General features: G+C 50.4%; 1 protein-coding gene across 1 annotated transcript in view; it reads right to left on the reverse strand.

Moving 5' to 3' along the window:
* The window catches only part of Man1c1 (mannosidase alpha class 1C member 1), a 139,778-nt gene that overhangs the window by 63,540 nt on the left and 50,265 nt on the right, over window positions 1-25,973 (reverse strand). Inside the window, exon 2 of the mRNA XM_031379030.1 lies at window positions 16,132-16,228. Coding sequence (XP_031234890.1) covers window positions 16,132-16,228 — 97 coding nt within the window. The remainder of the gene's footprint in view (window positions 1-16,131; window positions 16,229-25,973) is intronic.

Genomic DNA, 25,973 nt, shown 5'->3' on the forward strand with positions numbered 1-25,973 from the left:
AGGCAGGCAGTGTTGACAGAGCAGTCCCCTTCTAAGTCATCAGAACACAGTCCTGCCTCTTCTGGGTGCCTCGGGGCCTGATGCTGAGGCAGCCTGAGGCCCTCTTCATGCATGGTCCTACACTCCCTACCTCACCTTCCCCCCACCCACCCAGAAGAGAAAGAGGCCTCAGCCTGGAGGCAGCCTGGATCCGACCATCTATGCAGCAGGGGCAGGTCACCTCCTGGAGACTGTTCCCCGTTTAAGATGTAATGGCTAATGCTCAAAAGGAAGCGTCTACAGGTGGGAATCCACGGTCACATCCCGATATGAAAAGAGATGAGAAAACTGTTGCTGAGTTCACCAGTCGGCTCTTGGCACAGCGAGGCAGGCCCTTCTCTTGAGGTCTGAGCTGGCCCAGGTTTCAGATCCCCCAGTGGGGAACGGCAGCTCTACCCAGCAGGGCCGTCATGACTTCCTGGGCGCTTGCAAGGTTGTCTTTGGGGCTCCTTTCTCTGGTTTCTCTTCTTTCTTGTTTGATTGAGACAAGTGCTCACTCTTAGCTCAGGCTAGACTTTAACCTCCTGATCCTCCTGCCTCCACCTCCAATTTGGGGACTGTAAGCCTACGCCACCATAGCCCACTGCCCTTCCTCTGTTACAAAGAGAGAAACGGTTCATTAACAACTGTATCAGTAGAAAGATGTGTCTCATCTCATCTGGGTACATTATTACATGTGCTTTTTTTTTTCTTCTGATCCAAAAAGAAATTGAAATTAAAACATTCTGTGAGCCCATGGGCCCCATGTGTTATGCTTAATGAAGAAGTCAGCCTGCGCAGAACCATGAGGCGCCATCTACGGCTGAGTGCACGGGAGATCTCTGACTCCCCGACCCGACTCCCACACTTTCCAACCCCTGTCAGACAGTGGCCTCCTGGTGTGGCCTGTGCTGTCCCTCACCTGGAACAGATTTATTTCACTGTCATCTGTCAGCGTGTACCTTCCCAGCAACCTGGCACCCAAGAATGTAGCAGCTCTGCTCGAACGACCCTTTCCAAATGCCACCACCTCCGTGGTCCCCACAGTGCAGGGTGCAGAGCTCAGTGGAAAAGTGATGACAATTTTAGGGCTTCAGGAATGGGATGCGTGCCCCTCCTTGGCCACCCCAAGGGTCTTTGGTAGGTGTGGCCCTTTGCACATATTCTGACTGGTGGCAGACGTGGGCATCGCTGTTCTACACTCCCGTGAGCCCACTGGGCCTGGCTCCTTTTCAGCCTTCCTCCCTGTCCCACACCCGGCTCCCAGCTGGGTGCATAGTGAGGACTCAGTACTCACAGATGCCAAACTAAACTCCAACTTGAGCAATAACGCATGCTCTCCACATCTCCACCCCCGGCTGCTTTCTGTTGCAAGACAATGTCCAGACGCAGTGCTGGGCGATGGCTATTTCAGGAGCAGGGCCCTAGGCAGAGCCATACCCAGGAAATCACTTGGACAAAAGGCCTGAACCACATGGTTCCCTTCTTCTGTCCTTCCCTCCTCAGGGCCAGTGAGTGCGGGTAGAACAACGGCAAAGACCTCAAATGGACTATTCCCAGAATTCACGGTTATCGGGGGAGAAAATGCGATTATGTGTTATCCAGTCATTAAAACACAAAACAAAAGCCACGGGCAGAGAATTGCAAGTTGTCTTTCAGACTTGATGAGAAGAAAAAACAAACTTGAATATTAGCACCAAACTGTGCTGACAGCACACTTCCGGGGCTTTGTCTCCTCGGGGCTCTGTCAGAAAATGTCATCGTGCCTATTGATTCTGGTAAAGCTTGCGAGGGCCGCCTTCTGTGGCGTGTGGAAAGTGATCTTCCTGCTCCAGAGGTCCCTGGCTGGAGGGGCAGGCAATCCTGCTGAGCGCTGTTTTCCGTGGCCCATGATCCATCCCTGAACCCACAGCGGCTCACCCAGCTGCAGGGGCTCCCCGCAGCCAGGCAGAAGCACACCAGAGAGACCATGTGCACGGCACCTGTATGGTATGGGGTGGGCCCTGCAGCTCTGAGCAGCTGAGAACTGAGAAGCCAGGTGTCCTTGGTTCCTGAGCAGGGGCAGGAGCAGGTATTTTAAGCTACATCTGTGAACACGGTGTCTATGCTCAAAGAAGGTCTCTTCCAACAGACGTGCCCCACCTGAGTCACAATGAGAATCCTTAAACTCAAAGGGACGGCGCTCTTGCTCACTCTCTCCTCTGTAGGCATAATGTTTTTGTGCACCTTATAAAGGTCATCCTTGTGTTAGTCAAATGCTGATTTCTCCGCCCTCGTATCTTATTTCAATCCAGACATGGCATTCTAATGCTTGTGTCAACAATCTCCTGTCTCCAAAAAAGAAAGAAAGAAAAAGAATCGCCTGTCTCAAGTTTGTGTAAACAGTTCTTATCATTTATTCTCTGCCTTCTCAATAAATGCTGATCACCCAATAGCTGGGCAATGATAGGCAAGATGTCTACCAACCAGGGAAAAGAAAGAGGGAGAGAGGGAGATTCAGATCAGCGAGGAGGCTGAAGGATTTGGAGCCATGAGGAAGGGATCTGGAGAGAGATCATGGAAACACACCTGAAGCCCAAAGCCCAGATCAATAATAATATACAAGTATCACGGGATGGGGCTGGGATGTAATCAGATTAGCACAGAAAGTATATAGATCATTTAACTGCCCAGCTATTCAAGTACAGTTTTAAATAAATATTGTTTTTTTTCCTCTGTGGTTATTGGGAAATAATATAAGCTAAAGAAATATAGCTGCTAGTTTAATTCACTGTAATATTTATAATAAAGATGATTCATTTACACTCGTGTGGGTATTTCTGTACCATGTCCCCCCTCTCACATGTATGTTTCTGATTTGAGTATAGAAGCTGCCACCCTGGGGAACCATCTGTTCAAAAGCAAGCTGAGGGGTCCTCCACATGATACTCAAGTGGGTACATGTTTTCTGTTGAAACTCCAAGCTCAAGCACCTGTGTCTACACATGCTGAGGAGGTCAACGCAGTGTGGACAGTGTCTGGCACACAGGAGACACCACACAACTGTCAGATGACAGCAACAGACTCCTGTGACCCCAATAATGGCCACAAGGGAGAGTGTCAACATCTGGAAAGGGAGAGTGATCCGGTCCCGTGAGTGAGTAAGTCAGAATTTGCAGAATCCATGACTCCTGACTCCCAGGTCAATCCTTTGCCCACTAATCTTTGTGTCTTGCCCAGTCCCAGACTGGAGAAGTTCCATCATTCCTGTCCATCCTAGCCGGACACAGCACTGGTGTAGACTGCAGAGCAGAGAGACCACTCCATAGCACTGGAGAGGCAGCAGGGAGGGAGGTTGGGAGGAGGAGGATTTAATGTAAGATGCATTGTGGGTACCCAGATTTACCTCCTAGAGGAGGCAGGAAGATCAAGACCCCTGCAGAGCAGGGCTGAACAAGCAGTGGGGGAGACTGAGAGAAAGGCGACATGCAGGAGGCTAATGTCAGCAAACTGATGATGGCGAGGGCTGGAAGGACAGCGGAGTTACCAGAGGTGCTGTCAACAGGTTTAACCACTCTTTGAAACTAGCACCTTCCCAGTAAAGCTCTGAAACACTGAACAGTATGATGCGAATATGGAGAGGGTCTCACATAATCATGCACTATTCCCACCAGGAAGAGAAGGAAAGGGAAGGGAAGGGAAGGGAAGGGAAGGGAAGGGAAGGGAAGGGAAGGGAAGGGAAGGGAAGGGAAGGGAAGGGAAGGGAAGGGAAGGAAAGGAGACAAGACAAGAAAAGTAAAAGCACTTATCCAAGGTGCACTTCACCCTGGAAGACTCCTGGTGGACATGCAAACTGGTCTAGCCCTATGGGAAGCAGGCAAAGGTTTGTACCTCTGATTACCACAGAAGCCAACAATCTGTGCCCCAGACGTATACCCAACAGGAACAAAAACATATGTCCATTCATAATGGTCATGGAAGCATTATTCATTACAGCAACAACCACAAAAAAGGAAACTCAAAATGTCTGTCAACTGTGGAGCTTTTAGCATGTGGCAAACAATGGAATAGTATTCATCAGTAAAGAAGAGTAAAGTGCTGATACGTGCTGCTGTGTGGATAAAACACAAACATACTTGGAGAAAAAAGCCAGTTACACAGACCAGCTGCGATACAAACCATGTATTAGTTACTTTTGCGTTGCTATGACAAAAGGCTTGGGCAACACCTTAACAGAGGGAAGCTTTCCTTTGGCTCATGGTTTCAGAGGGTCTCAGGCCATCTTGGCAGAGAAGGCGTGGAGGGGGGTGACTCAGTCCACACTGCAGGCGCTTGTGGTGCCATCCCCAGCACAGGGCAGGGATTTTCTGCAAAGCCCCACCCCTAGTGGTACTCCTACACTCGGGATCCACCTCCGGAAGGTGCCACAGCCTTCCAGGCAGCACCAGAAGCTGGGAATTAAGTGATGGAAACTCAAGCCTGCAGGAGCCCGTTCAGTGTCAAACCACATCATCACACTGAGATAAAGTGCTTAGAGTCAGCCAGTCCACCTGGGGCAGGGGATGGGGGCGGGGTGGGGGTGGGGGGATCGGATAAGTAGACCCATGTGCTCCTGAGTATGAGGTTTCTATGGGAGATGATGCAAATGTTCTAATGTTAGTTGAAGTGATGACTAAAACCTCCATAAGTACACCATGCATCATTTCTTGGTAACAAGAAGTCTTTTACGGTAGCTTATACATAGTTACCAAATAACAGAAACAAAAATGGCCAGCAACAGTAGAATTGGCAGAAGGACCTGATAAAGAACCAACTACTGGCGGGGCAGTGGTGGTGCACGCCTTTATTCCCAGCACTTGGGAGGCAGAGGCAGGCGGATTTCTAAGTTCGAGGCCAGCCTGGGCTACAGAGTGAGTTCCAGGACAGCTAGGGCTACACAGAGAAACCCTGTCTCGAAAAACCAACCAACCAAACAACCAAGAACCAACTAGTGGGCTGGAGAGAGATGCTCAGAGGTTAAGAGCACTAACTGTTCTTCTAAAGGGCCTGAGTTCAGTTCCCAGAAATTACAAGGTGACTCACAATCATCTGTAATGGAATCCAATGCCACCTTCCAGTGTGTCAGAAGACAGCAACAGTGTATGGACTTATATAAATCTTTTTCAAAAAAAAAAAAAGAAAGGAAAAAAAAAAAAAAAGAATCAGGCTGGAGAGATGGCTCAGTGGTTAAGAGCAGTGACCGCTCTTCCAAAGTTCATGAGTTCAATTCCCAGCAACCACATGGTAGCTCACAACCATCCATAATGAGATCTGATGCCCTCTTCTGGTGCATCTGAAGTCAGCTACAGTGTAGTCATCATATATATAAATAAAATAAAATCTAAAAAAAAAAAAAGAAAAAGAAAAGAAACAATTACTATTCATAACAGAATGACAAGCCTAAGACCAGTGTCTGGAAGGCACAAAGCATAGAAGCTTAGAGCAGACAAAAGGAGTCCCTGGTGTCAGAAGGCAAAACAGCAGCCACCACTGGGTACCTCCTAAAGAACCAGGAGCGCCTCTCCATCTTGGTCTGCATGGCTGGTCCACAGCTATATCTATGCAGCTCTCGCTGTGGTATGTGCTTAGGATTTTACTGGGTGGATGTTCAAGTAACACCTAAGAGTTTCATGGCTTTCTAACCCCAAGCAAATATTTTGTGGCTTTTCCTTGAGACAGATAACGATGGAGTGAAGAAAAGGGTCTCTCAAGTCCAGCTGAGTGAACCAATGAGTTTATTGGGGTTAATTAAATGGGCATCACTGACTCAAAGGCATCTGTCTCACCCAGCAATGTGACAACTCATGAAAGTGTCATCCCTGATGCTCCCTGTGGGACTTGGAAGTGGCACAGCTGGACAGTCTCCCCTCCCTAGTAACTGTCATTGCTGATATAACAGTAGAGGTGGGGCTTTGTAAATCTTTTAAGTTTCAGGAGCTTCCTATGGTTTGTGAGTTTCCTTTACTTCCTAGGTCTTAACCACACCTCCCTCCAACAGGAAATGCTTCAATCTGAGGGAAAAAAATGTGCAGCAATTACATATAAGAAACAATTCCGGCCTAGGATGTAGCTCAGTGGTAGAGCTCTTGACTAGCTTGTCTGAAGTCCTGGGTTCAACTCCCCCAGACCCCCAAAAACAAAACAGAAAAAATAAAGAAAAGAAAGTTATTTTAAAAAAGGAAGAAATAGAGAAAGAGAGAAAGAAAGAAAGAAAGAAAGAAAGAAAGAAAGAAAGAAAGAAGGAAGGAAGGAAGGAAGGAAGGAAGGAAAGAAAGAAAGAAAGAAAGAAAGAAAGAAAGAAAGAAAGAAAGAAAGAAAGAAAGAAAGAGAATCCCATGTTCCAAACTTGGGGTTGGGATCCAGGTTGTCAAAGCTCAGGTGAGAGTCCCTGCCCCTGGATACCACCCTCCCCATCCCTGGGCACCAGACCAGACGCTGCAGAGAATCTTATTGGCATCGCCACGGTGTGAATCCACATTTCAGTGAGTCACAGAATTTGCTGGAGAATTTGGCGAGTGCGTGTATGCCGTGAGCGTGGTGAGAAGAGAGGGGGCTGGTTGCTGTCGGCTCAGCCTTGTTTCCAAGGAAAGAAAGGTCTTTGGAGAGTGGGTGGAACACGCTGCCACGGGGAGGGAATGTCAATTTCAATATGAATCATTTCACGCATGGCAGTAACTCACTCTGGGAATAGATACCCTGACTCACTAGGCTCCCACAGGGGCAGGACTTGTTGCTAACATTTCAGATGCCAAGAGAATCAGCAATGGCAGAGAGAGAGAGAAAGAGAGAGAGGGAGAGAAACAGAGAGAGAGACAGAGAGAGAGAAACAGAGAGAAACAGAGAAAGGCACAGAGACAGAGAGAGACAGAGAGACAGAGAGAGAAACAGAGAAAGGCAGAGAGACAGAGACAGAGAGACAGAGAACACACCTAACAGCCGCGAGTCCAGAGGCAGAGGCCCTGTGCACAGGCCCTTTGTGTGGATGCTGACAAGGCTCAGAGGAGATTGTGGGCTCTGGTGACAGCCGGCGCCAGTACTGGGACACCAACCCAGGCCTCTCGCCTGAGAATTCTTTTTACAACAACCTGCTACTATATTTTCTAAAGAAATAAATTCTGCTCTGTGCTAGGGCTTTTAAAGGAAAAGAAAAGGGCCACGATGCATCTTAATTAGAAACCGCTTGGAGGAGAAAGCAGTCTCAGAGGGAGTGAACAGGGCACTGCCAGTGGCCAGCCAGCTGCCTGTAAGCCTGAAAGCCCAGTGAGTCATGCTGTACAGGAGTGTTTATGCTGAAATCACCCAGGGTGACCTGAGGGGTGTTCTGACCAGCAGACGATGGCTAGGGGATTGCCACTCAAGGTCCCAGGGAGACCCCATGGGGCTACAGCATTTGTCCAGTGACTGTGGACCCAGCCTGTCCTTCAGTGCGGGGGGGCTGATGGGAAGCGGCTGACTTTTCACCCAATTATCCTCCTCGTGACAAAGGCACATCTGCCAGTGGCCTGAGTTTCTAGTTCATTGCCTTTCCACCCTCTGGCCTCCGGATGGAGCTTGCAGGGTTTCCAAAGCATGTGACTTCCTGGAAGGGTACTGGCTGCCCCAATGCCTGACCTACTCTGTCCAAGGAACAACAACAGTGTTGCCGCTCGCTCACAAAGTTGATGACAGTCATTTCTCAAAGCAAACCCCAGCCCAAGTCAGGAATGTGTGTGTGTACAGCTTGCCAGAACAGCCAGCTGCCTGGCCTAATGTTGATGTTCCAAGAACTATAGATGTTTTTCTTCCCACAGAAGAAAAACTCCAGGCAAAAAAAAAAAAAAAAAACAGATCATAAAACAGAAACAGTATTTTTCACCAGACAACTTGAAATGCTATTACTTAACCAAAGGGAAGAATTGGGCACTCGGGAGGGGGGGGGCTGGCAAGATGGCTCAGTGGGTAAAGATGCTTGCTTCCAAGCTTAATGGTCTGAATTTGATCCCTGGGACCCTCATGACTGAAGGAGAGAACTGACTCCTGAAACTTGCTCTCTGACCTCCACATAGGTGCCAAGGCATGTGTGCATCCACATACAACCACACACATGAATAAAAGAATATAATCCTTTTTTTAAAAAAGACATCAGTCAGGGGACACATGTGCAATAGAGAAAAAAGTTCTTATACGGATTAGTATGCAGGCATCTATGCACGCATGTAAGAAAGCAGAGAGCAACCTCAGGTGTCTCTAGGCATTGTCTACCTTATTTCTCCAGAACTGGCATGGAACTAGACAAGTAGAGTAGGCTAGGTGACCCAGTGACACCTCTTCCCTGTACCCAACTGTCTCTGTATCCCCAGTGCTGGGTTACAAGCATGGATCCCCACGCCCAGCATTTTAACATCAGATCTGGGAATCAAACTCAGGCCATCACACTCATATAGCAAGCATTCTACTGACTGAGCATCTCCCTAGACCAGGCTGGAAACCTCTTAATGTCTGATGCCAATACACGGGGATAAAGGGACGGTGAGAGAAGGGGTGAGTTCCTGGTGAGTGCCGGGGATGGACTTTCCCAGAACCAAACTGAGAGGCATGGTAGAGATCCGGGGAGATGTGGACAAGCCAGTATGCTTTACAACTCCTCAGCTGGCAAAGCTGGCTTCTCAAAAGGGAGCGCCAAGGGCTGGGGAGGAGCTCTCACATCTGAAACAGACCAGGAAGAACAGCATGTGTACCGGTGTGTGCGTGCACGCAGAAGACCGTGAGCAGCATGAGGTGATAACTACTAAGCCACACACCCTATAGCAATTGTAAAAATGACACCTTAGAGTCTGGATTTATTCGCTCCTCAACATCCTATTTGCTCGTTTTCAAGGCGAAGATGAGTTTTCTCTCTGCCAAGGCCGAACACGGCCAGCCCGTGATCCGAAAATCACACCATGCTCACTTTGCCTCTTAACTCACTCATGGCTATAAATCATCCTCATGATGGGGACTGGGCCAGCATTTCTATAGGGGAATCCACCGGCAGAGACAGAATCCAATTTGGGGCTTTCACAATCATCCTGAGGCTTGGAGCTGGGGAATATCACTTTTAGCGACACCTCCACCTCTCAGACGAAGACTCGGGGAACCATATTGCTGACTAAGCAGGACAGCCACTTTCCCAGGTCTCTTTGCTGATTCTGAGTGCACTCCATAGCAGGAGGTCAAGGCCACTGAAGGGGATGAGAGAGTGGAGCATGGCCGAGCCAGACTGGGAACAAAGAGGAAATGGTCCAGGCAAAGACGGTGGCAGGCTGTTCATTAGTTGTACAATCCATCAAGAGCCTGCTGCGTGCCAGACGCTGCTCTTTCCTGGATTAGAATCAGAGTCGTTATTATTAATTAGCGAGTAGAATGCTGACTGCAGCTTCGACTTAATGAGTGCACGTGGGCAGGTGTTGCGCCAGGTGTTTAACACACATCAGCTGCATTCGATCCTTGTACCGGATGGAGCTGTTGCTGCACCCATTGTGTAGATGGAGAAACTGGCACAGAGAGACCAAGAAACTAACCCTAGGTTCAGAGGATGAATACACAGCAGATCCAGAATTCAAACCCTAGCCTGATGTTCAAAACCCTGCTCCTTACAGCGCAGCCCAGACAGCCAATGCTGTGACTGCAAGCAGATATTTCTGAGGTTGCCGGGCAGATTTTCTAAGTGGGAGACAAGTCTTTTGCGCTCTAAAAACTCTGCTCATATCCAGTAATGATGCCGAGAGACAGGTGATGGGGACTCTAGCTGTGGTGGGTGGAGGAAGAGGGCACCTCCCTCCAACCCTCCCTCCAACCCTGAGGCAGCTTTCTGTCCCCCTACACTGTGCTTCGGCGGCACAGGGCAGCATGCTACTTTACTGTTCGGGCTTCAGAGCCTACACTGCAAGTCCTGGAGATCGGTAGCTCTGTCCTCTTGCCTGTGAAATGAGGTACACATGAGGGTAAATGACACCTTACAAGGGGCATAGGGACTTCACTGGAGCGCAGCTTTGGTGTCTGGAGGGATGTGCATTTAGGGCGAGTGGTACTCTTGGCCCCCAATTCCCACACCTTCTGAAAGACAGTTTTGTGCTGAAGCTCTGAGCTTATTATCCACATCTGGTTGTGACCTGGCCACAGTGTCAGGCCACGTGTGACAATCTGGCTAATCTCTGGATGGGTGTTTCGAAGTGCAGTGTGGCTGGGATGCTGGCCACTAGCGTTAACCTGAGCTGTCACCTCCAGCAAGTCCCTTTTCCCCCACACTGGGTCTCAGCTTTCCTAACTCTACAACAAAGGGACAGCCGGACCATCAAAGGCCCCTGCAGCGGTAACAAGGCTCTGTCCTGTGACGGTCCTGTCAGGAAGGGGCCGAGTTCCCACTGCACAGACAAAAAGATGAGCGATTGCTGAGTGCAGTCACGACTGGCTGACATGGAATGCAAAGACGGGGTGCTGCTGAACACTTGCCCTGGACACCCTGAACCTTCTTTGGCAACAAGCTGGTTTACTCCCTGCCACTTTCCTGTTACAAGATTCTAAGACACTGCTCAGATGTGGGCCAAGAGAAGCAGTGCCCACTGCATTCCTACCACAGCAACAGGGACGGGATGGGGGACAGCCCTATGGCCCTTACGTGGGTTTCTGGGTCCAGGGAAGCTGGGCATGCCTCCACAACACAGGAGCAGCACAGTTTGATCTCAGAGCCCTTCCTGCACTAGGATTATGGTGCTGGACATCTGTGGAGTGCAGCCTGTGTTCTACGCATGCGCATAAGTTTGTGTGTGTTAGCCACTTCCTTTAAAAACAATCCTGGGAAGGAAGCGCTGACAGTGAGTGCCTCGCTGTGCGGCTGGGCAAACAGGCCCAGAGAAGCCAGGAAACTAGCCCAAGATCACACAGCTAGGAACAGCAGAGTGTTGTTATTAAGTCCCTGCCCTCTGGCAGTGGAGACAGGGCTTCTCGGTGAGCTTACATCTAAGGCTCCTGCATTCTCCCTGTAGGTATTATTAGCTAGCCTTTTCTACAGGCAGAGATTGGGGCTCTGTACACCAAGCCTCTTGGTTTACAACATGGTGGCTGCCAATCTGTGGCTGAGTCTTCTACCATTGTGTCTGTTCCCCGCCCCCCCCCCCACACACACACATACACGCACATACGCACATGCAGGCACACACACACTCACACAGATACACACACTCACACACATATATACACACTCACGTGCACACGTGCATACACACACTCACACACATATACACTCACACACACACACACACACACGCATACGCACACTCTCCGGGGCTGAAGACTAGTCCCTGTGACAGGAGCAGTAAGAGCAAATGACTACCTGGTTCCTTGGTGCTTGGGCTGGGTCCTGGTCACATCTCCCTGTTAATCATCACGGGAAAGACTGGCAAGATGGTTCATCAGATAAAGGCATCCATCAAGGAACCTGACAACTGGTGTCCCATCCCCAGGACCCATGTTACAGAAGATGACTAACTCTGCTGATCTCCACAAAGCTGTACATCTGTGCCCACACACACAAAATAAGCAAATAAAATGTATAAAATATATACAATAATTATGATCATCACATGCCTAGGAAATGGAGGCCCTGCCTAGTCTGCAGAGAGCCGTGCAAGCTTATTTGGATTGGAAGTCCATGCCTCTCTGCCATCCAGCTGGGCAGGAAGTGTCCCATCTGGCAGACTTACAGAGGAAGGGAAAGCCATGTCCCCTGGCCTGAGTGACAGAGCAGAAGTGGCCTGACTGTGGGGCCTTGGGAGTATCTTCCGATGGGCCCTGCTGTGCCGGGTGTGGATGAGAACAAGCTACTGAGGACAGTGGAATGCCTCAAAAAAACCGTCTGGAGAGATGCCTCAGCAAGATGATCCGCCCTCAGAGAAGAACAGCTTTGATTTGAGGAAGGATAAGGCAGCACAGGGTGACTAGCATGGAGAAGGGCCACACAGGGAGACCACATTCAGACAGTAACCATTCTCACCAGATCTCCTGTACATCTTGGCAAAGGGAGGCCCCAGTGTGAACTCTGGACCTCCCTTGCATACAGGCACCCAGAGGAGTCCCCAGGACCAGACTGCGGGAGCCTGTCCCATCTGAGCACTGCACACAGTAGGGCTGGGCAGGATGGATCTGCCTGTCGCTGCCTACCCTGAAGCATCCTGTGTCTACAGGGCTCAGGCTACTTGAGGTCACGGAGGTATTAGAGGCCACCCAACAGCCCCTACAGAGTCTGGCTCCAGGCGGGATTCAGGTCAGGGCACCCACTCCGACCATCCGCTCACTGGATCCTCTCCCTCACTCCGGGGCAGGATCCTTGTCTTTTCCATGTGCTCTCATGGATTCTGAGAATTGTCACCACTGATGGGGACTCTAAGACAGACAGGCCCAGGCTGTGCTCAGTGTCACCGGTTCCAGCTCCCAGAAACAGTTAACAGGGAGAAATGACTAGCCCAAGGTCACTCAGCAAGGAAGCCGTGAGTTTGGGTTTGAACCCAGGTCTGTCTGACTGTAGAATGTTATGCCAATAAGGACTAGTTACGGCATAGTCTATGGTCACTTCTACCTGTCCCTTTGTGCCGGACAGGCCCCAGAGACTGCCAAGAGAGAGGAGCTCAAGTAGTCTGGTGGACTGGGGAGACTCCACTTTGTCACTAACCCCTTGAGTTCCAGGCAGCTGACCCGAAGCCCAGCACCCAACACTGAGGCGAGAAAAGGCACAAACGATGAATGCACTCCTCCCGACAGTGGCCCCACTGTACAGTGCCTTTGCTCGCCCGGATGATGGCAGTATTGACCAAACACCGAGACTTCTTCTCTTGACGGTTTACTCAGGAAATTTTCTTTTTGTGTTAACAGCTCTTTTAGGTACCCAAGTGTTACAGCTCTCTTAGGTTCCTAAGTGTTATGGCTCTTTTAGGTGTTACGGCTCTTCCCTTCTGCAGAATGAATGGGTGGTGGGCGGCTGGCGGTGGCAGCGGCTCTTTCTTGCTCCTGCGTAATCGCTGCTGCTCTTGCTTCGGCGGAGTGGAGTGGAATGGCCGCTGCTCTTTCTTCTGTGGAGTGGCATGGCATGGCATGGCGTGTCGTGGCGGAGTGGCGTGGAATCGAGCCCCTTTTTATACCTGTGCCCAAGCTCTTGTGGTTCTCCTGGATTGGTTCCCTGGCAATCGCCTCATTAGCATACACCTGCTTGGGAGGGGCTTGGTAGCGCTCACTTGCTTGGGTTTGGTGCATGATTGGTTAGCATACACCTGCTCGGGAGACACCTAATTTGCATGAGCCCGCTCGGGAGGGGCACCTGCATGAGCCCGCTCGGGAGACACCTGCATGAGCCGCGTATCATCCAAGCAGCTGCCTACACCCCACCCCTCCCTTCCCCAGGTCACCATGGGGGGGGCGCAGAGCCTGCTTACTACCCAGAGTGCTGTGGGACCAGGTGGGTTCCTAGCACCTCTTGGCAGTTAGAGAACATCTGAGGACCTAAGTTTGAGTGCTCACACACTCCCATGGCTGTCCTCACAGAAGCTCCAGGACAAAAGCAGCACCTGGAAGCCCAGAGAGGTTAAGTGCCTTGGGCACAGCCACACAGCTAAGGACAGGGGGAGGATCTGTACTAGGGTTTTCAAACTCATGGGATTTGTTCTTTCCATTGTCCGGGATGCCTAGTGATCTCCCTTACAGAGTGAAGTCTTGAAGAGCTGTGCCCTCAATCCTACATCCTTGGGACTGTACCAAAGGGAGCCCGACGGAGCCCCGTCCCTCCTAGAAGTGCTTCCTGTGAAACTAGACAACAGCTGGGTCGATGCTGAGCAGTTTCAAACACAGACACCGAACCAACAACACCAGTTCCCCTTCACAGAGAAGAAAGGGGGATATTTGCTTACTGCATTCCCACTTAGCCTGCCAGCCCACGTTTCAACGGCTTTGGGAAGAGCCACACCAGCTCCCTGTCCCTGTGGCTAAGCAGGACACCCAGTGGTGGGTCTATGTGCTAGAGAGAGGAGGCAGATGGCCTCCTGACAGAGATCCTCATACTTCATGCTGAGGCCCAAGACCATCTCTTCCCCCAAGCAAGCCAGGAGTCATCCTAAGGAGTCATGCACAGGCCAACGTTTAGGCTTGGAATGAAACTCTTACACTATTCTTAATGGGAATAAAACAGAAACAACCTTTGTCCCTTAGTGATGCGGTTCCATGAATTATGGTGACACATCCACACAGTCAGCCAAACCGGTAAAGTCATTTCATGTGGTCCCAGCCATTCAGGAAGCAGAGGCAGGAGGAAGTCTTAGCCCAGGAGTTCATCAGCCTGGGCGATATAGGGAGAAGCAACTCCAGTATTTATTATTATCATTATTGCTGGGTCTTTTTAGATAGAATCTATGTAGCCCTGGCTGTCCCAGATATCACTCTGTAGACAAGGCTGGCCTCAAACTCAAAGATCTGCTTGCCTCTGCCTCTCAAGTGCTGGGTGGAAAGCGTATGCCACTACACCTGGCTCAAAGATTTTTGAAAATGTAATACAAATACTCTGTGACAGTTAATCTTCACTGTCAACTTGATTGGATTTAAAAATTCCAAAAGAGACACATCTCTCTCTGGGTGTTGCTCAGGAAATACACCGTATAAAGAAGATGAGTACCCCTCTGCTTCCTTGCTATGGAAACAATAATACCCTCTCAGAGGCCTGCCTCCAGTCCTTCCCCCCAGGATAGACTGTGCACCCTTAAACTGTGAGCCAAAAGAAAGTCTCCCATCCTTAAGTTGACTTTTGTCAAGTATTCGGCCATAGAATGAGAAAACCAACCAACACATGTTTTGGTTTGCTTTGTTTGCTTTGTTCCCCCACCCCCACCCCTGCTCCCCGAGACAGGGTTTCTCTGTGTAGTCCTGGCTGTCCTGGAACTCAACTCTGTAGACCAGACTGGCCTCGAACTCAGAAATCCACCTGCCTCTGCCTCCCAAGTGTTGGAATTAAAGGCCTGAGCCACCACTGCCAACACAAAAGTCCCTCCCATAAAATCCAAATTGTATAAACAAAGACGCCAGCAGTGACGTCAGTGGTGAAGTCAGCGGCGATGTCAGCAGTGGCTACATTTATGAGACAGAACAACTCTAATCTGTTTGTTTATTTTGCCCACTTTCTGCTTTTTGGACCCCCTTTACTCCTACATTCATAAATGCATGAAGCTGTTCAAATCCACATCCCTTGCCGCTTCCACAGGAGTGACTCATTTGAACAGGCAGAGATCCTCCAGCGCTGACTACTGGAGGAGAATGTAGGTCTGGATCACATTTCTTGTAACGCCAACCATGATAATGAGGGGTCCACACACAGGTCCCAGCCTCCCGCACCCAGCCACCCTTCAGGTTTCCCTGGGGTTTCCGTATCAGTCTTGCTTCTCTGGATCCAACCCCAGCAGCCTGTATTCCTTGGGAGTGAGGAGCGGGAGATATGGTGCTGCCAGTATCCAGCACAGCTTCCTTCCGTAAAGGGAGGAGATGCTCAGGCTGCCCCAGCGTCTTCTCTCTAGAGGGCCTGTAGAGCGGGAGCTAGCACCACAACGGGCAGGAGTGACATCCCAAATAGGAGGCTGAGCTTGTAGCCTTTGGGAGATGCAGAGAGGGGCTCTGGGTTCAAAGAATGGTGTAGTAGGAAGGGGGCACGCCAGAAGGGCTTCAGGAGAAACGTAAGGGCATGTGGCTGATCTGCTGTCACCAGTTAACATGAAGGACACCCCAAGATTTTATCTAAAGGCAGCCCAAACCCGGCCTCTTTAGACACGTGTTCGCTATCTCGGGAGACAATGTCACCTTGCCACCACCCTCCCATAAGGTGAACTGATCCAGTCTTCCATGTTCCCCGTCCCTCACCATCCTCACTTTCCCAAGCTCCAGTGCTCAGAAGTCAGGATGTAAGAGTGGACAGGGGCACTTGGGTCCTCGGAGTCCATAAAAGCTTGGAAGACCCAGGAAAGGAGAGAAGCGCTCGATGCCCCAGAGGTCCACGGTGCCCCAGAGGTCCGAGTCAAGCGCTCGATGCCCCAGAGGTCTGCGTCAACTCACCAAACATGCTGCCCTGGAAGCCGTCCTTTGTGAGTGGCCGGAGCTCATTCTTGCCCATCGCATAACGGCGGTAATTCTGCCACGAAAACCGCATCATCTGCGGGAAAGAGCAGGGGACCAGGCCCCGGTAAGACGATGCTGGTGGCCAGCGGCACCCATCATACCCTCTACCAAGGTCTTAGCCTGATTTTAGTTCCAGTCAGAGCTGTGTAGACAACTGTTCCTCTACAGTCACGCCACACACCGAAGACTACGCACAGGTTTCCCAGGAGGAACCTAAAGCGCTGACTGAATTCTAGCCAAGAGAAAAACCAGAAAGAAGAGGGAAGACTTTTAGGCAAGGAGTGTGGTTCAGTGGTAGGAGCCTGCCCATTAGAGCTGTGTGGAAAGCCAATATATACATAAGGAGCTGGGTCAGACATGAGGTAACCAGCCCAAACTTCCCAGGTGGTCAGTGAAAGGGGTGGGAATGGGATATACACGCTCTGCTTTAGAAGTGACAGGTCTGCCCCCTAAAGACATGTGAGTCTCTGTGGACTGTGCTGGCCTGACTAGGCACCCTGGGCTCTCTGGGCCCTAGCTGGTCACTGTCACTTGTCTGTATGCCTGTGGGCCAGGAGCTCCTTAAGGCCAGACACTATACCTGCCTTGCCTCAGTTTTCCAGACAGAACCCAGCCCAGGACATGGTACACACTGTCAGAGTGCCTGAGGACTGTCACTCTGTTTGTGCCGGAGTCTCAACATAAAGGTTCCTTGGGATTATTGGTGCTTGCTCTCTAGCTACACTCAGCCTGGAGGCTAAGGGACATGGTGGCAATCTGCCCACCCTCCTCCTGAATCCCCACCATCTCCCTCATTGGCTTGTACTCTCCATCCGTTTACACTTCTGTAGGGCAGGGTGCAGGAAGAGGGTCGAGGGGTGGAGCTCTGGGGTGACAGTGGGGCGCGAGTGGGGCTTTCTTGTTTTTTGAGATGGGGTCTCATGTAGCCCGGGCTAGCCGCTAGCTCACTCCACTGCCAAAGATAATCTTAAACCTCTGGTCCTCCTGTCTGCACCTCTCATGTGGTTTTGGGCTGGGTTCAGGGTGCTCTACATGTTAGGTGAGCATGCTGCCAACTGGGCCCCTACAATCCTTCGACATGTTCTTGCCAGCTCCTACTTCTCAGCGTTCCCAAACACTGTTGTGCCTTGGTTTACTCTGTCCTTTGTTTCCTGCGGCAACATCTGCCTCAGAGGCAACTCCACCCCCTTCCCTGTGCTCTCAGTGGTCAGCTTTTCCCTGATACCCAGGCTTAAAGGCCATCTCTTCTGATAATCATTGTTGCTGTAACCAACATCCGCAGGGGAGTGACCTCCTGGGAGTGTGGCCTGGACTCTGACTGGCAGGACACTCTAGCACTGTGTCCCCATGTCCCAAATGATAACACAGAAGCTCCAGGAAAGCGCGAAGGCTAGCACAGCTAGCCAGACTGGGCCATGTCTGTCGCCCAGAGCAGCAGGCGCCCATCATACATAGCCACCATGCGGCTCCCTGCTCCCATGGCTCATCATGGCATGGCGAGAGCTCGGCACAGGCCTGGAGGCTCGCCCCCACTCCTCTGTTATTTTCTACTTATCTCCAATTGGCAATAACGGAGAATAATTGCTGGGTATGCACGTGGAGGAAGAATGGAGTCCCTCCCTCCCTCCCTCTCTCCTCTGCACCCCCCCCCGCCCCCGCCCCCGCCACCACTGCAGTTGGCAATAGGGTAGGCAGCAGCAACAGGATCTCAGAACATAAACCACAGCAGAGCTGTGTAGGCTGCCGCACCCTACCCTGAACCAACCCCTACTTAGAAAGAAATGAGTGTTTAAGAGGAGACATGAGGATCTCAGGTGTATATTCAGAGCCGTACTCTCCAAGCTGTGACCTGCCAGCTGCATCCATGGAGGAGGACAGAAGTGGCCAAAGGCACGAACGGTCACCTTGTCACCTAGGGCCACACTGGGAAGGCACACAATTGCCTCTCTGTGCAAACCCTCTAACACGCATGCACTACCCCTCAGGCTGAGATGCTTGGGCATGAGATGAGTGTGCACACACCTAGCAAGCACCTGCTACGCCTGGGCGTGGGCTGCGGTTTGAGCTGCACGCGGAGGCAATGTTCTCCCAGCAGCCCCTCCCTCTACACACCCCAGCTGCTCATCTTCCTTCAGGCTCCAGCTGAAGAATGTGTGTGCAGGGAGTTGTCAGTTCCAGCCCAGCCTGAGGCAGCCCATGTTCCAGGTCAATATCACCTGGTTATACAGTGTGTTAGAGGCCAGTCTGGGCTGCATAAGACCCTGCCCCAAAAACAAACAAGCGAAAAGATACCCTGGTGCCCGGGATCAAGGTTTTTTCCCACTGCCATAAAATCAGCCCCCTAGCCTCTATTCATGTGGCACACCTAACACCCTCTGGCACTGGCACATGGAAGAGGCTTGTTAAATACCTGCTGACGCATTGAATGAAAGAACAAACAAGAAAACTAGCCCTGCAGACTCACCCATGGCCAGGAGACCCTATGTGAACTCCATGATACCTGTGGGAACCGGCCACTGAGCAAGGGCTGCTCAGAGAGACCATCGTCAGAGGAGTCCGCTGGGTCCCAAACGCTTGGTCAGACAGGTGCACACAAGGGACCTTGTCCAAAGGCATGATGTGATCCTAAGGTCCTACAGACCTGGAGGTCTCTCAGGCCACTTCCTGTCAGGCTACTTCCTGTCTACTCACGTTCCAGAGTAGAACATTAAGCTCTACTCAAATACCCCCAGTGATGTGGGGTTCGCCACCTTACTGGACAGCCCCATCAACTGCAGAATGTCACAAGTCCTTCCTGAATCCATCCAGTCTGTTCTCCCCTAGTTCCCAGAGTCAAGAAGCATCGTCCATGCCACACACACTCCCCTCAGGGACCCAATGCTCCTGTCCCACTAGCCGAACAGCCTGCTCTGTCAACAGGTTCCCCCAGCCTAGCCTCTGAATCCCCTGTATTCAGCCATGGCACCCTCTGTGACTACATACCTTCCCACCCCACATTCCCCTCTGTGATGAAGTACCCTAGGACTTCATCACCCATTTTAATAAAAAACAGAAACACAGTATCAACCTACGTTGGCCACCCTGCAGCTGCAGGTCTGCCCTTTGTCCCTGGTGACACCCAATTCACCAAGCTCCATCTGCCATTCCATACCTGATGACACCCATTTCTGTCTCCCATCCTACACTCTCCCAACCTTTATGAAACCATATCTGACCACACAGTTCTGTGTCTGCCTGCTTTGGGCAATGGGCAAACTCGACTAGAAGAGCTGGCGTCTGTGTGCGACCCAGATTTGGGACATAAGTGTCAATGGCTGGGCTGAGGGCTAGGAATCGCCAGAGGCCTTCCTCTTGGTCTAGCACCACTTGCTGACCATCAGCCAAGAGCTTACCAGCAAAACCCATCTCTCCACATTTGTACTCAAAGACAGTGAAGGAAAAAGGGTTCAGGCTGGCAGGATTGTTCTTAGAGAACTCGTTTTGGCTGCCTCTGATCACCCCTTTTTGTTCTAAACTCTTACGAATCACTCACTTAAAGCCCCGTTGGTCCCATAAGGATGGCAATATGCAGAAAGATGACAGTAAAAGTGTTGGCAGGGGTGCGGGGAAGGCCTCATCAATGGCAGGTGGTGATGGAGATCGGCAGGAAAAGGTTCCCATGTGGAGCGGTCTGGTTTCTTTTTCTGTTGTGATAAACACTGTAACCAAAGCAACCTGGAGAAATTACAGTTCCACATCACGGTCTATCACTGAGGGGAAGAGACAGGAACCTGGAGCAGAGCCCAGGAGATGCACTGTACCTGGTTCACTTGCTCACTTTGGAAGCCTAGGAATGGTGCCGCCCACAGTGGCCTGGGACCCTCCCATATCAACCAACAATGAAAACAATTCTCCACAGACCACAGGCCAAACTGCTGTAAGCGAGCCCACCATTGAGACAGTCTGGTCCCAGGTAATTCCTGGTTGTGCTGCCAATAATAACCAAGACAGCGGAGTTAGCATTTAACCCAGTCTTTTCTAGGTAAGATGGTCACAGGTAAAATAGCTATGGAAAAAAATGCATCGGCTTCAGAGGCCCAGGAGGCCCATCCTCAGAAGACCTGCTTGCCAGGCTAGGCTTCAGCCAGCCTCTGGGTAGATGAATTTCTTGAGCGTTCCATGCCTGGCTCATTGAGAAGGAGACCCACTGAACCAAGACAAAACAAATACACTTACATGGAGCATCTGCCTGTGGCCTAGGATTTCAGGACATGTTAGGCGGAGGGTGCTAACGTGACCTGTCTCTAAGGAGCACACATGGTAAGAGCCCCTTACACACTCACAATCTCATGCTGCAGGTGCATGCTGTGCAGCTTCCCTGGGAGGGCACACTTGAAAGCTGCACCCGGTACCCTGCAGACTGCTGCCCCGCATTGGCTCCTTGGTTGACTTGGCTGCGTGTCGGCTGCTTTAATAAACCACAGCTGTGATCAATACCATGCACTGAGCCTGACAGCAAGTCCTCCGACTGAACCACTGAATCCAGGGGTCCTCCGGAGGTCCCCTGGCACACAACTAGAATCAAAATATAATGTCCTAGTTAGTGTCGGATGTCAATTTGACACGGCTGAAGACTGAGGGAGTGCCAACTGATGGACTGTCCAGATCAGATAGGGTCACAGCCACATCTGTAAGAATGACCTTCATTGATGAGGGATAGCCCAGTCCCTAGGCAGGTGGGTTGTATGATAAAAAGAGCTAAGCATGACATCAAGGTGCGAGCCAGTGAGCAGCACTCCTCCATGGCTTCTGCTTCAGGACCTGCCCTGGGTTCTGTCACTGACCTGTAACCTGAAGCATGAGCCAAAGAAACTCTTTCCTCCCCAAGTGGCTCAGACTTTCATAGCAACAGAGCAGAACTGGAACACAGACATCCACATAGAAACGTGGGCACAAGCGCTCATGGTGGAACTGGAACACAGACATCCACATAGAAACGTGGGCACAAGCGCTCATGGCAACACTATTTAAATCAGCCAGGCAATGGAAATAAACCAGAGGCCTGTTGACTGGTGAATGAGCTACAAGCTGCGGTCTATCTATCCGAAAGAATATTAAGTGACCATAAAAAGGACGTTGGAACGCAGCAGCTCGGATGAGGCCCACAACCCTATGTTAAGGAAAAGGAGCCAGACACAAAAATGCCACTTAGTGTATGATTCTAATTAAGAGTGACACCCAGGCCGGGCGGTGGTGGCGCATGCCTTTAATCCCAGCACTTGGGAGACAGAGGCAGGTGGATTTCTGAGTTCGAGGCCAGCCTGGTCTACAGAGTGAATTCAAGGACAGCCAAGGCTATACAGAGATACCCTGTCCCAAAAAAAAAAAAAAAAAAGAGTGACACCCAGAAGGGAACCCTGGTGACAAAGTGGATCACTGGCTGCCGGAGGCTGGGGAGCAGGAGGAGAGGAGACTGCCGTTGAAGATGAAGTGTGAGCATGCGCAAGTGTGGAGGTCAGAGGTCAACACTAGGAGTCTTCCCGTAGTATTTTCTGAGACGGGGTCCCTTAAGAAGGCTCACCAGTTTGACCAGGCTGGCTGGTCAACAACCCCAGATGTCCTTCTGCCTCCCTCCTCTCAAGTGCTGATCACAGATGCAGGTCGCCACTAGCCACTAGCAACTGCTGGCTACAGACACAGGTCACCTCTAGCAACCTGCACCCACGTCCTCATGCATGCAACCTAAGCACTTTACCCACGGAGCCCTCCCCAGCCCAACAACATACTTTTTAAAAGGTGGTCTTGACAGAATAGGAATTAGGTCTCAATAAAGCTGTTACTGATTTACATATTTTTAAAAACTATCAAGTGGCCAGAAGTAGCTGCCACATGCTGTCTTAGATGGCACCTGAACCCAGCGACCCCAAATGCCTCTCCTGGACAAACCCTACAGGCTCATCAAACCAACTCAATTGTACAGACGCCCAACAGGAAGAGAAAGGAAGATGGAGAAACACCCACAAGGAAGCAGACAAACTAGCCAGAACCTGCTACGCCTGAAGCAAACGTCATCTGGCAATGACTGGCTGCTGGGGGAAGGGCGTCATTGGGACCACTGACAGATTTGAATGTGGCCTCAGGATCGGAGGGCGCCATGATGCTAACATTCTGGTTCTAATGGGTTTTCTGTAGTGCTGTGGGAAGTGTTTGATCTTGCAACTGTCAATCTTGCATGTATTTAGGGGCAATGGTTCAGAGCATGGTTATGTACGTTTATACATAGATAAGAATGGAAGAGAGAAAGCATGAGTGTGTTAGGGATTTTTTTTTTTTTTTTTTTTTTTTTTTTTTGCTTTTTGAGACAGGGTTTCTCTATGTAGCCCTGGAACTCACTCTGTAGACCAGGCTGGCCTCGAACTCAGAAATCCGCTTGCCTCTGTCTCCCAAGTGCTGGGATTAAAGGCATGCGCCACCACTGCCTGGTGCATTAGGGAATCTTGCTGAAGGTTGACATCATCTTCACTCAAATGTCCGTTCTGTGGAATTCTACTTCCCAACACTTACCCTCCAGTCTTCCCACCCCAGAGCCTCACCAGCATGGCAGGCTCTCGGTCAACCTGACACAGCCTGTCCTGGAGAAGATAGGACCCAGCAGACAAAGTGGGGACTGTGAACCTGGCTGGTCTCTTGGGACGAGGCTGCCATGTTCATTCAAATGGACTGTCCATTCTCAGTGTCTTTTACTTTTTAATTAGAGGGTTCTTCAACGGTTTCGCACACTTTCCAGAAGTTTCCCCAGTGTCGCCTCCCCCCCCCTTGCTTTTTGAGGTTCCTCTGGGCTCAGTTCTGTCCCCTCAACATGCTGTGGTTTAGATGAGGTCTGTCCCCAACAGGGCCATGTGTTTGGTCTCCAGTGTAACAGAGCTATGAGGTATGGTACCCCTGAGCTGTGGGGAACCAGGTGGTGGTGACCATGTCACAGGGGCGTCGTGACGCTGGGAAAGGATCAGTGATGGTCTTGTTGGAGGAGGTGGCCTGGCACTGGACATAACTGGCTGCTAAGAAGGGGATTATTTTGGAGTGGGTTCAGATCCTTACCTCCTCCTCTTTTTCTCCTTTTTCTCTTCTGCCCACCCCACACACTCCCTTCCCCTTTCTGTTCCTCCACACGATGTGGCTCAACAATGGAGAGTGGAGCATGACACTCTTGGACTCCATGACTGCGGGCCAAATTGATCTTTTTTTCTTTTTAAAGTACCCACCTCAGGCATTTTGTTATAGCAACTCAGAGAAGACTGTGACTTTTTTTTATAGGTAATTAAAAAGAAAAATAAGGTTGGTACCTACCCACGCACCTGTCTATAATTTAATATAGGAGAAGTACACAGACTTAAAGTAGAAACAAGACAGGATGTGAAGGATTACCCATCATTCAATCTGATCACATTCCTATTCTGGTGCCTCGTCGCTCCCACTGAATGTGATACAAACACACTCGGCGTCATGACAGACACTTCCTAAACATCACTGTTAATGGCTACGTAACAGCCTGGAGCAGATCCATCAAGTCCTGCTTCGTCTGCCTGCCCAACTGTAGACATTTCTGTGAGTTCTCGTTTGTAAAGCAATGCTACGGTGCACATCTTTGTACACAAAACATTTCAAACACTTCCCATCATCCAGAGCCTCATCATAGGAAACAGATGAGAAGTTATTAGCGTGTGTGAAGTGCTCAGAGATGACAGCTGGGGAGGCTGGGACCACAGCTCTCTTTGTTGGATAAGGTGCTCACTGAACAAGCACAATGACTTGAGTTCATCACTCTGGAGCCTGTGGGGAAAGCTGGGCCCAGTGGCTCATGCCTCTAAGCTCGGTAGAGCCCACTGCGGCTCACTGACCACCAGGCTGGCCAAAACAGCAGGCTCCAAGTTCAGTGAGAGACCCATTTCCACAAATTAGATGGAAGGAATGGAGAGATGGCTGGGTGGTTCAGAGGACTTGCTGCTATTGCAGAGACCCAGTTCAGTTCCTAACACCCAAGTCTGGTAGCTCACAACTGCCTACAACTGGGTCTGGGGGATCTGACATCTCTAACCTCAGGAGGTGGGAGCACACACACACACCATCACGCATATGCACACAGCAAACACTTAAAAATAGTAAACTTTTAAAAATTTAGGCAGAGAGCATAAGTAGGGTGCTTGACATTAAATCTCAATCCTTGGGGCTGGTGAGATGGCTCAGCGGGGAAGAGCACCGACTGCTCTTTGGAAGGTCATGAGTTCAAATCCCAGCAACCACATTGGTGGCTCACAACCACCCATAATGAGATCTGATGCCCTTGTCTGGTGCGTCTGAAGACAGCTACAGTGTACAGCTACAGTGTCTGAAGACAGCTACAGTGTACTTACATATAATAAATAAATAAATCTTCCTCCATACATGCATGCATGGCCAGGCATGTGCACACACTTACATACATACATACAAAACACATGCACATCCGCACACACAGATGAAAGCACATAGCCTGTTTGCTCGACATTGTGTAAAACTTGCCTGAGCCAAGACACAGTGGCTGGAATCTGTGATCCCAGCACTCAGGATGAGGAGGCAGGGGTATCCCTGCAATTTGAGGCTGGTGACACATCAGACCAACCCAAATGTAGGGATGCCAATAGGGTCATAGAAGGCACTGGGGTACAGGATGAGACCACGGACCTACGTCCTTGTCTCATCTTCCCTTCTCTGCCCCAAAACAAAGCGTAACCTACAGAGCGGTTGGTCACTGTCTCTGTTCGGTGCCTACCTAGCTCCCTGACTTAGACACGACCACAGTGCTTTCAAAAATAATTATGAAGGGCCTTAAAAAAAAAAAAAAAAGACTGAGAAGCAAAATTGTATACAGATATTTTAAAGTATGCCTTCAAATCCTTAGCACCAGGCAAGGAATGCTCATTATGTGCCATTACAAGGAAAAGCAGATATCAAATTTTATGGCATGAAATCCACTACGCCTGCCTCGAGCTGCTTTCTTTTAGCGCCTAGGTCCACCAGCCCAGGGGGGTGGGCTTAGCACCTAGGTCCACCAGCCCAGGGGGGTGGGCCCATCCACAATAGGCTGGGCTTTCCCACATCAATCACTAAGAAAATGACCACAGGCTTGCCCACAAGCCAATCGGGTGGGACACGTTCGATTGATGTTCTCTCTTCTCAAACAAATCTTTGACACGTTGATATAAAAACTCGCCAGGACAGGCTCTGGGGTTCTGGCTGGCTTGGACCTAGGCCTGGACTCCTCTTCCTGCTCCTCCTGCTGCTGGATAAGGACCAGCTCCAGACACGACCTCTGTCTTAGCAACCCTGCTTGCTGCATCTGCCCTGGGCCCTTGTGTTGCCTCTCACCGAGGGCAGCACGCTATTTCCTCTGTCTTTCATGTTAATAACCCTTATCTTCCATATCGCAGACATTTCCAGATATCACTGTGGGAAAGTCAGAATATATAGGTTCATACAAACAAAAGCTGTCGAATACCTCACCCTGAGAGGTAACCACCGTCGATATTTTTCTGTTTTTCAAGTCCTTTAACACATATATACACGTGCTGGCTTCATGCCATAAATTTTGATGTCTTGCTTTTCCACTTAATGGTCATAATGAGCACTCTTTGCCTGGTACTAGGGATTTGAAGACATACTTTTAAATATCTGCAGACTGTTTGGCATCTCACGCTTTTTTCTTCTTAGTCTTAACTGTGCTGGAAGTCACCAGTTGGGACAGACTGCTTGTCCAGTGAGCT

This window comes from Mastomys coucha, unplaced genomic scaffold (genome assembly GCF_008632895.1).
Source record: "Mastomys coucha isolate ucsf_1 unplaced genomic scaffold, UCSF_Mcou_1 pScaffold18, whole genome shotgun sequence".
NCBI classification, from domain to species: domain Eukaryota; kingdom Metazoa; phylum Chordata; class Mammalia; order Rodentia; family Muridae; genus Mastomys; species Mastomys coucha.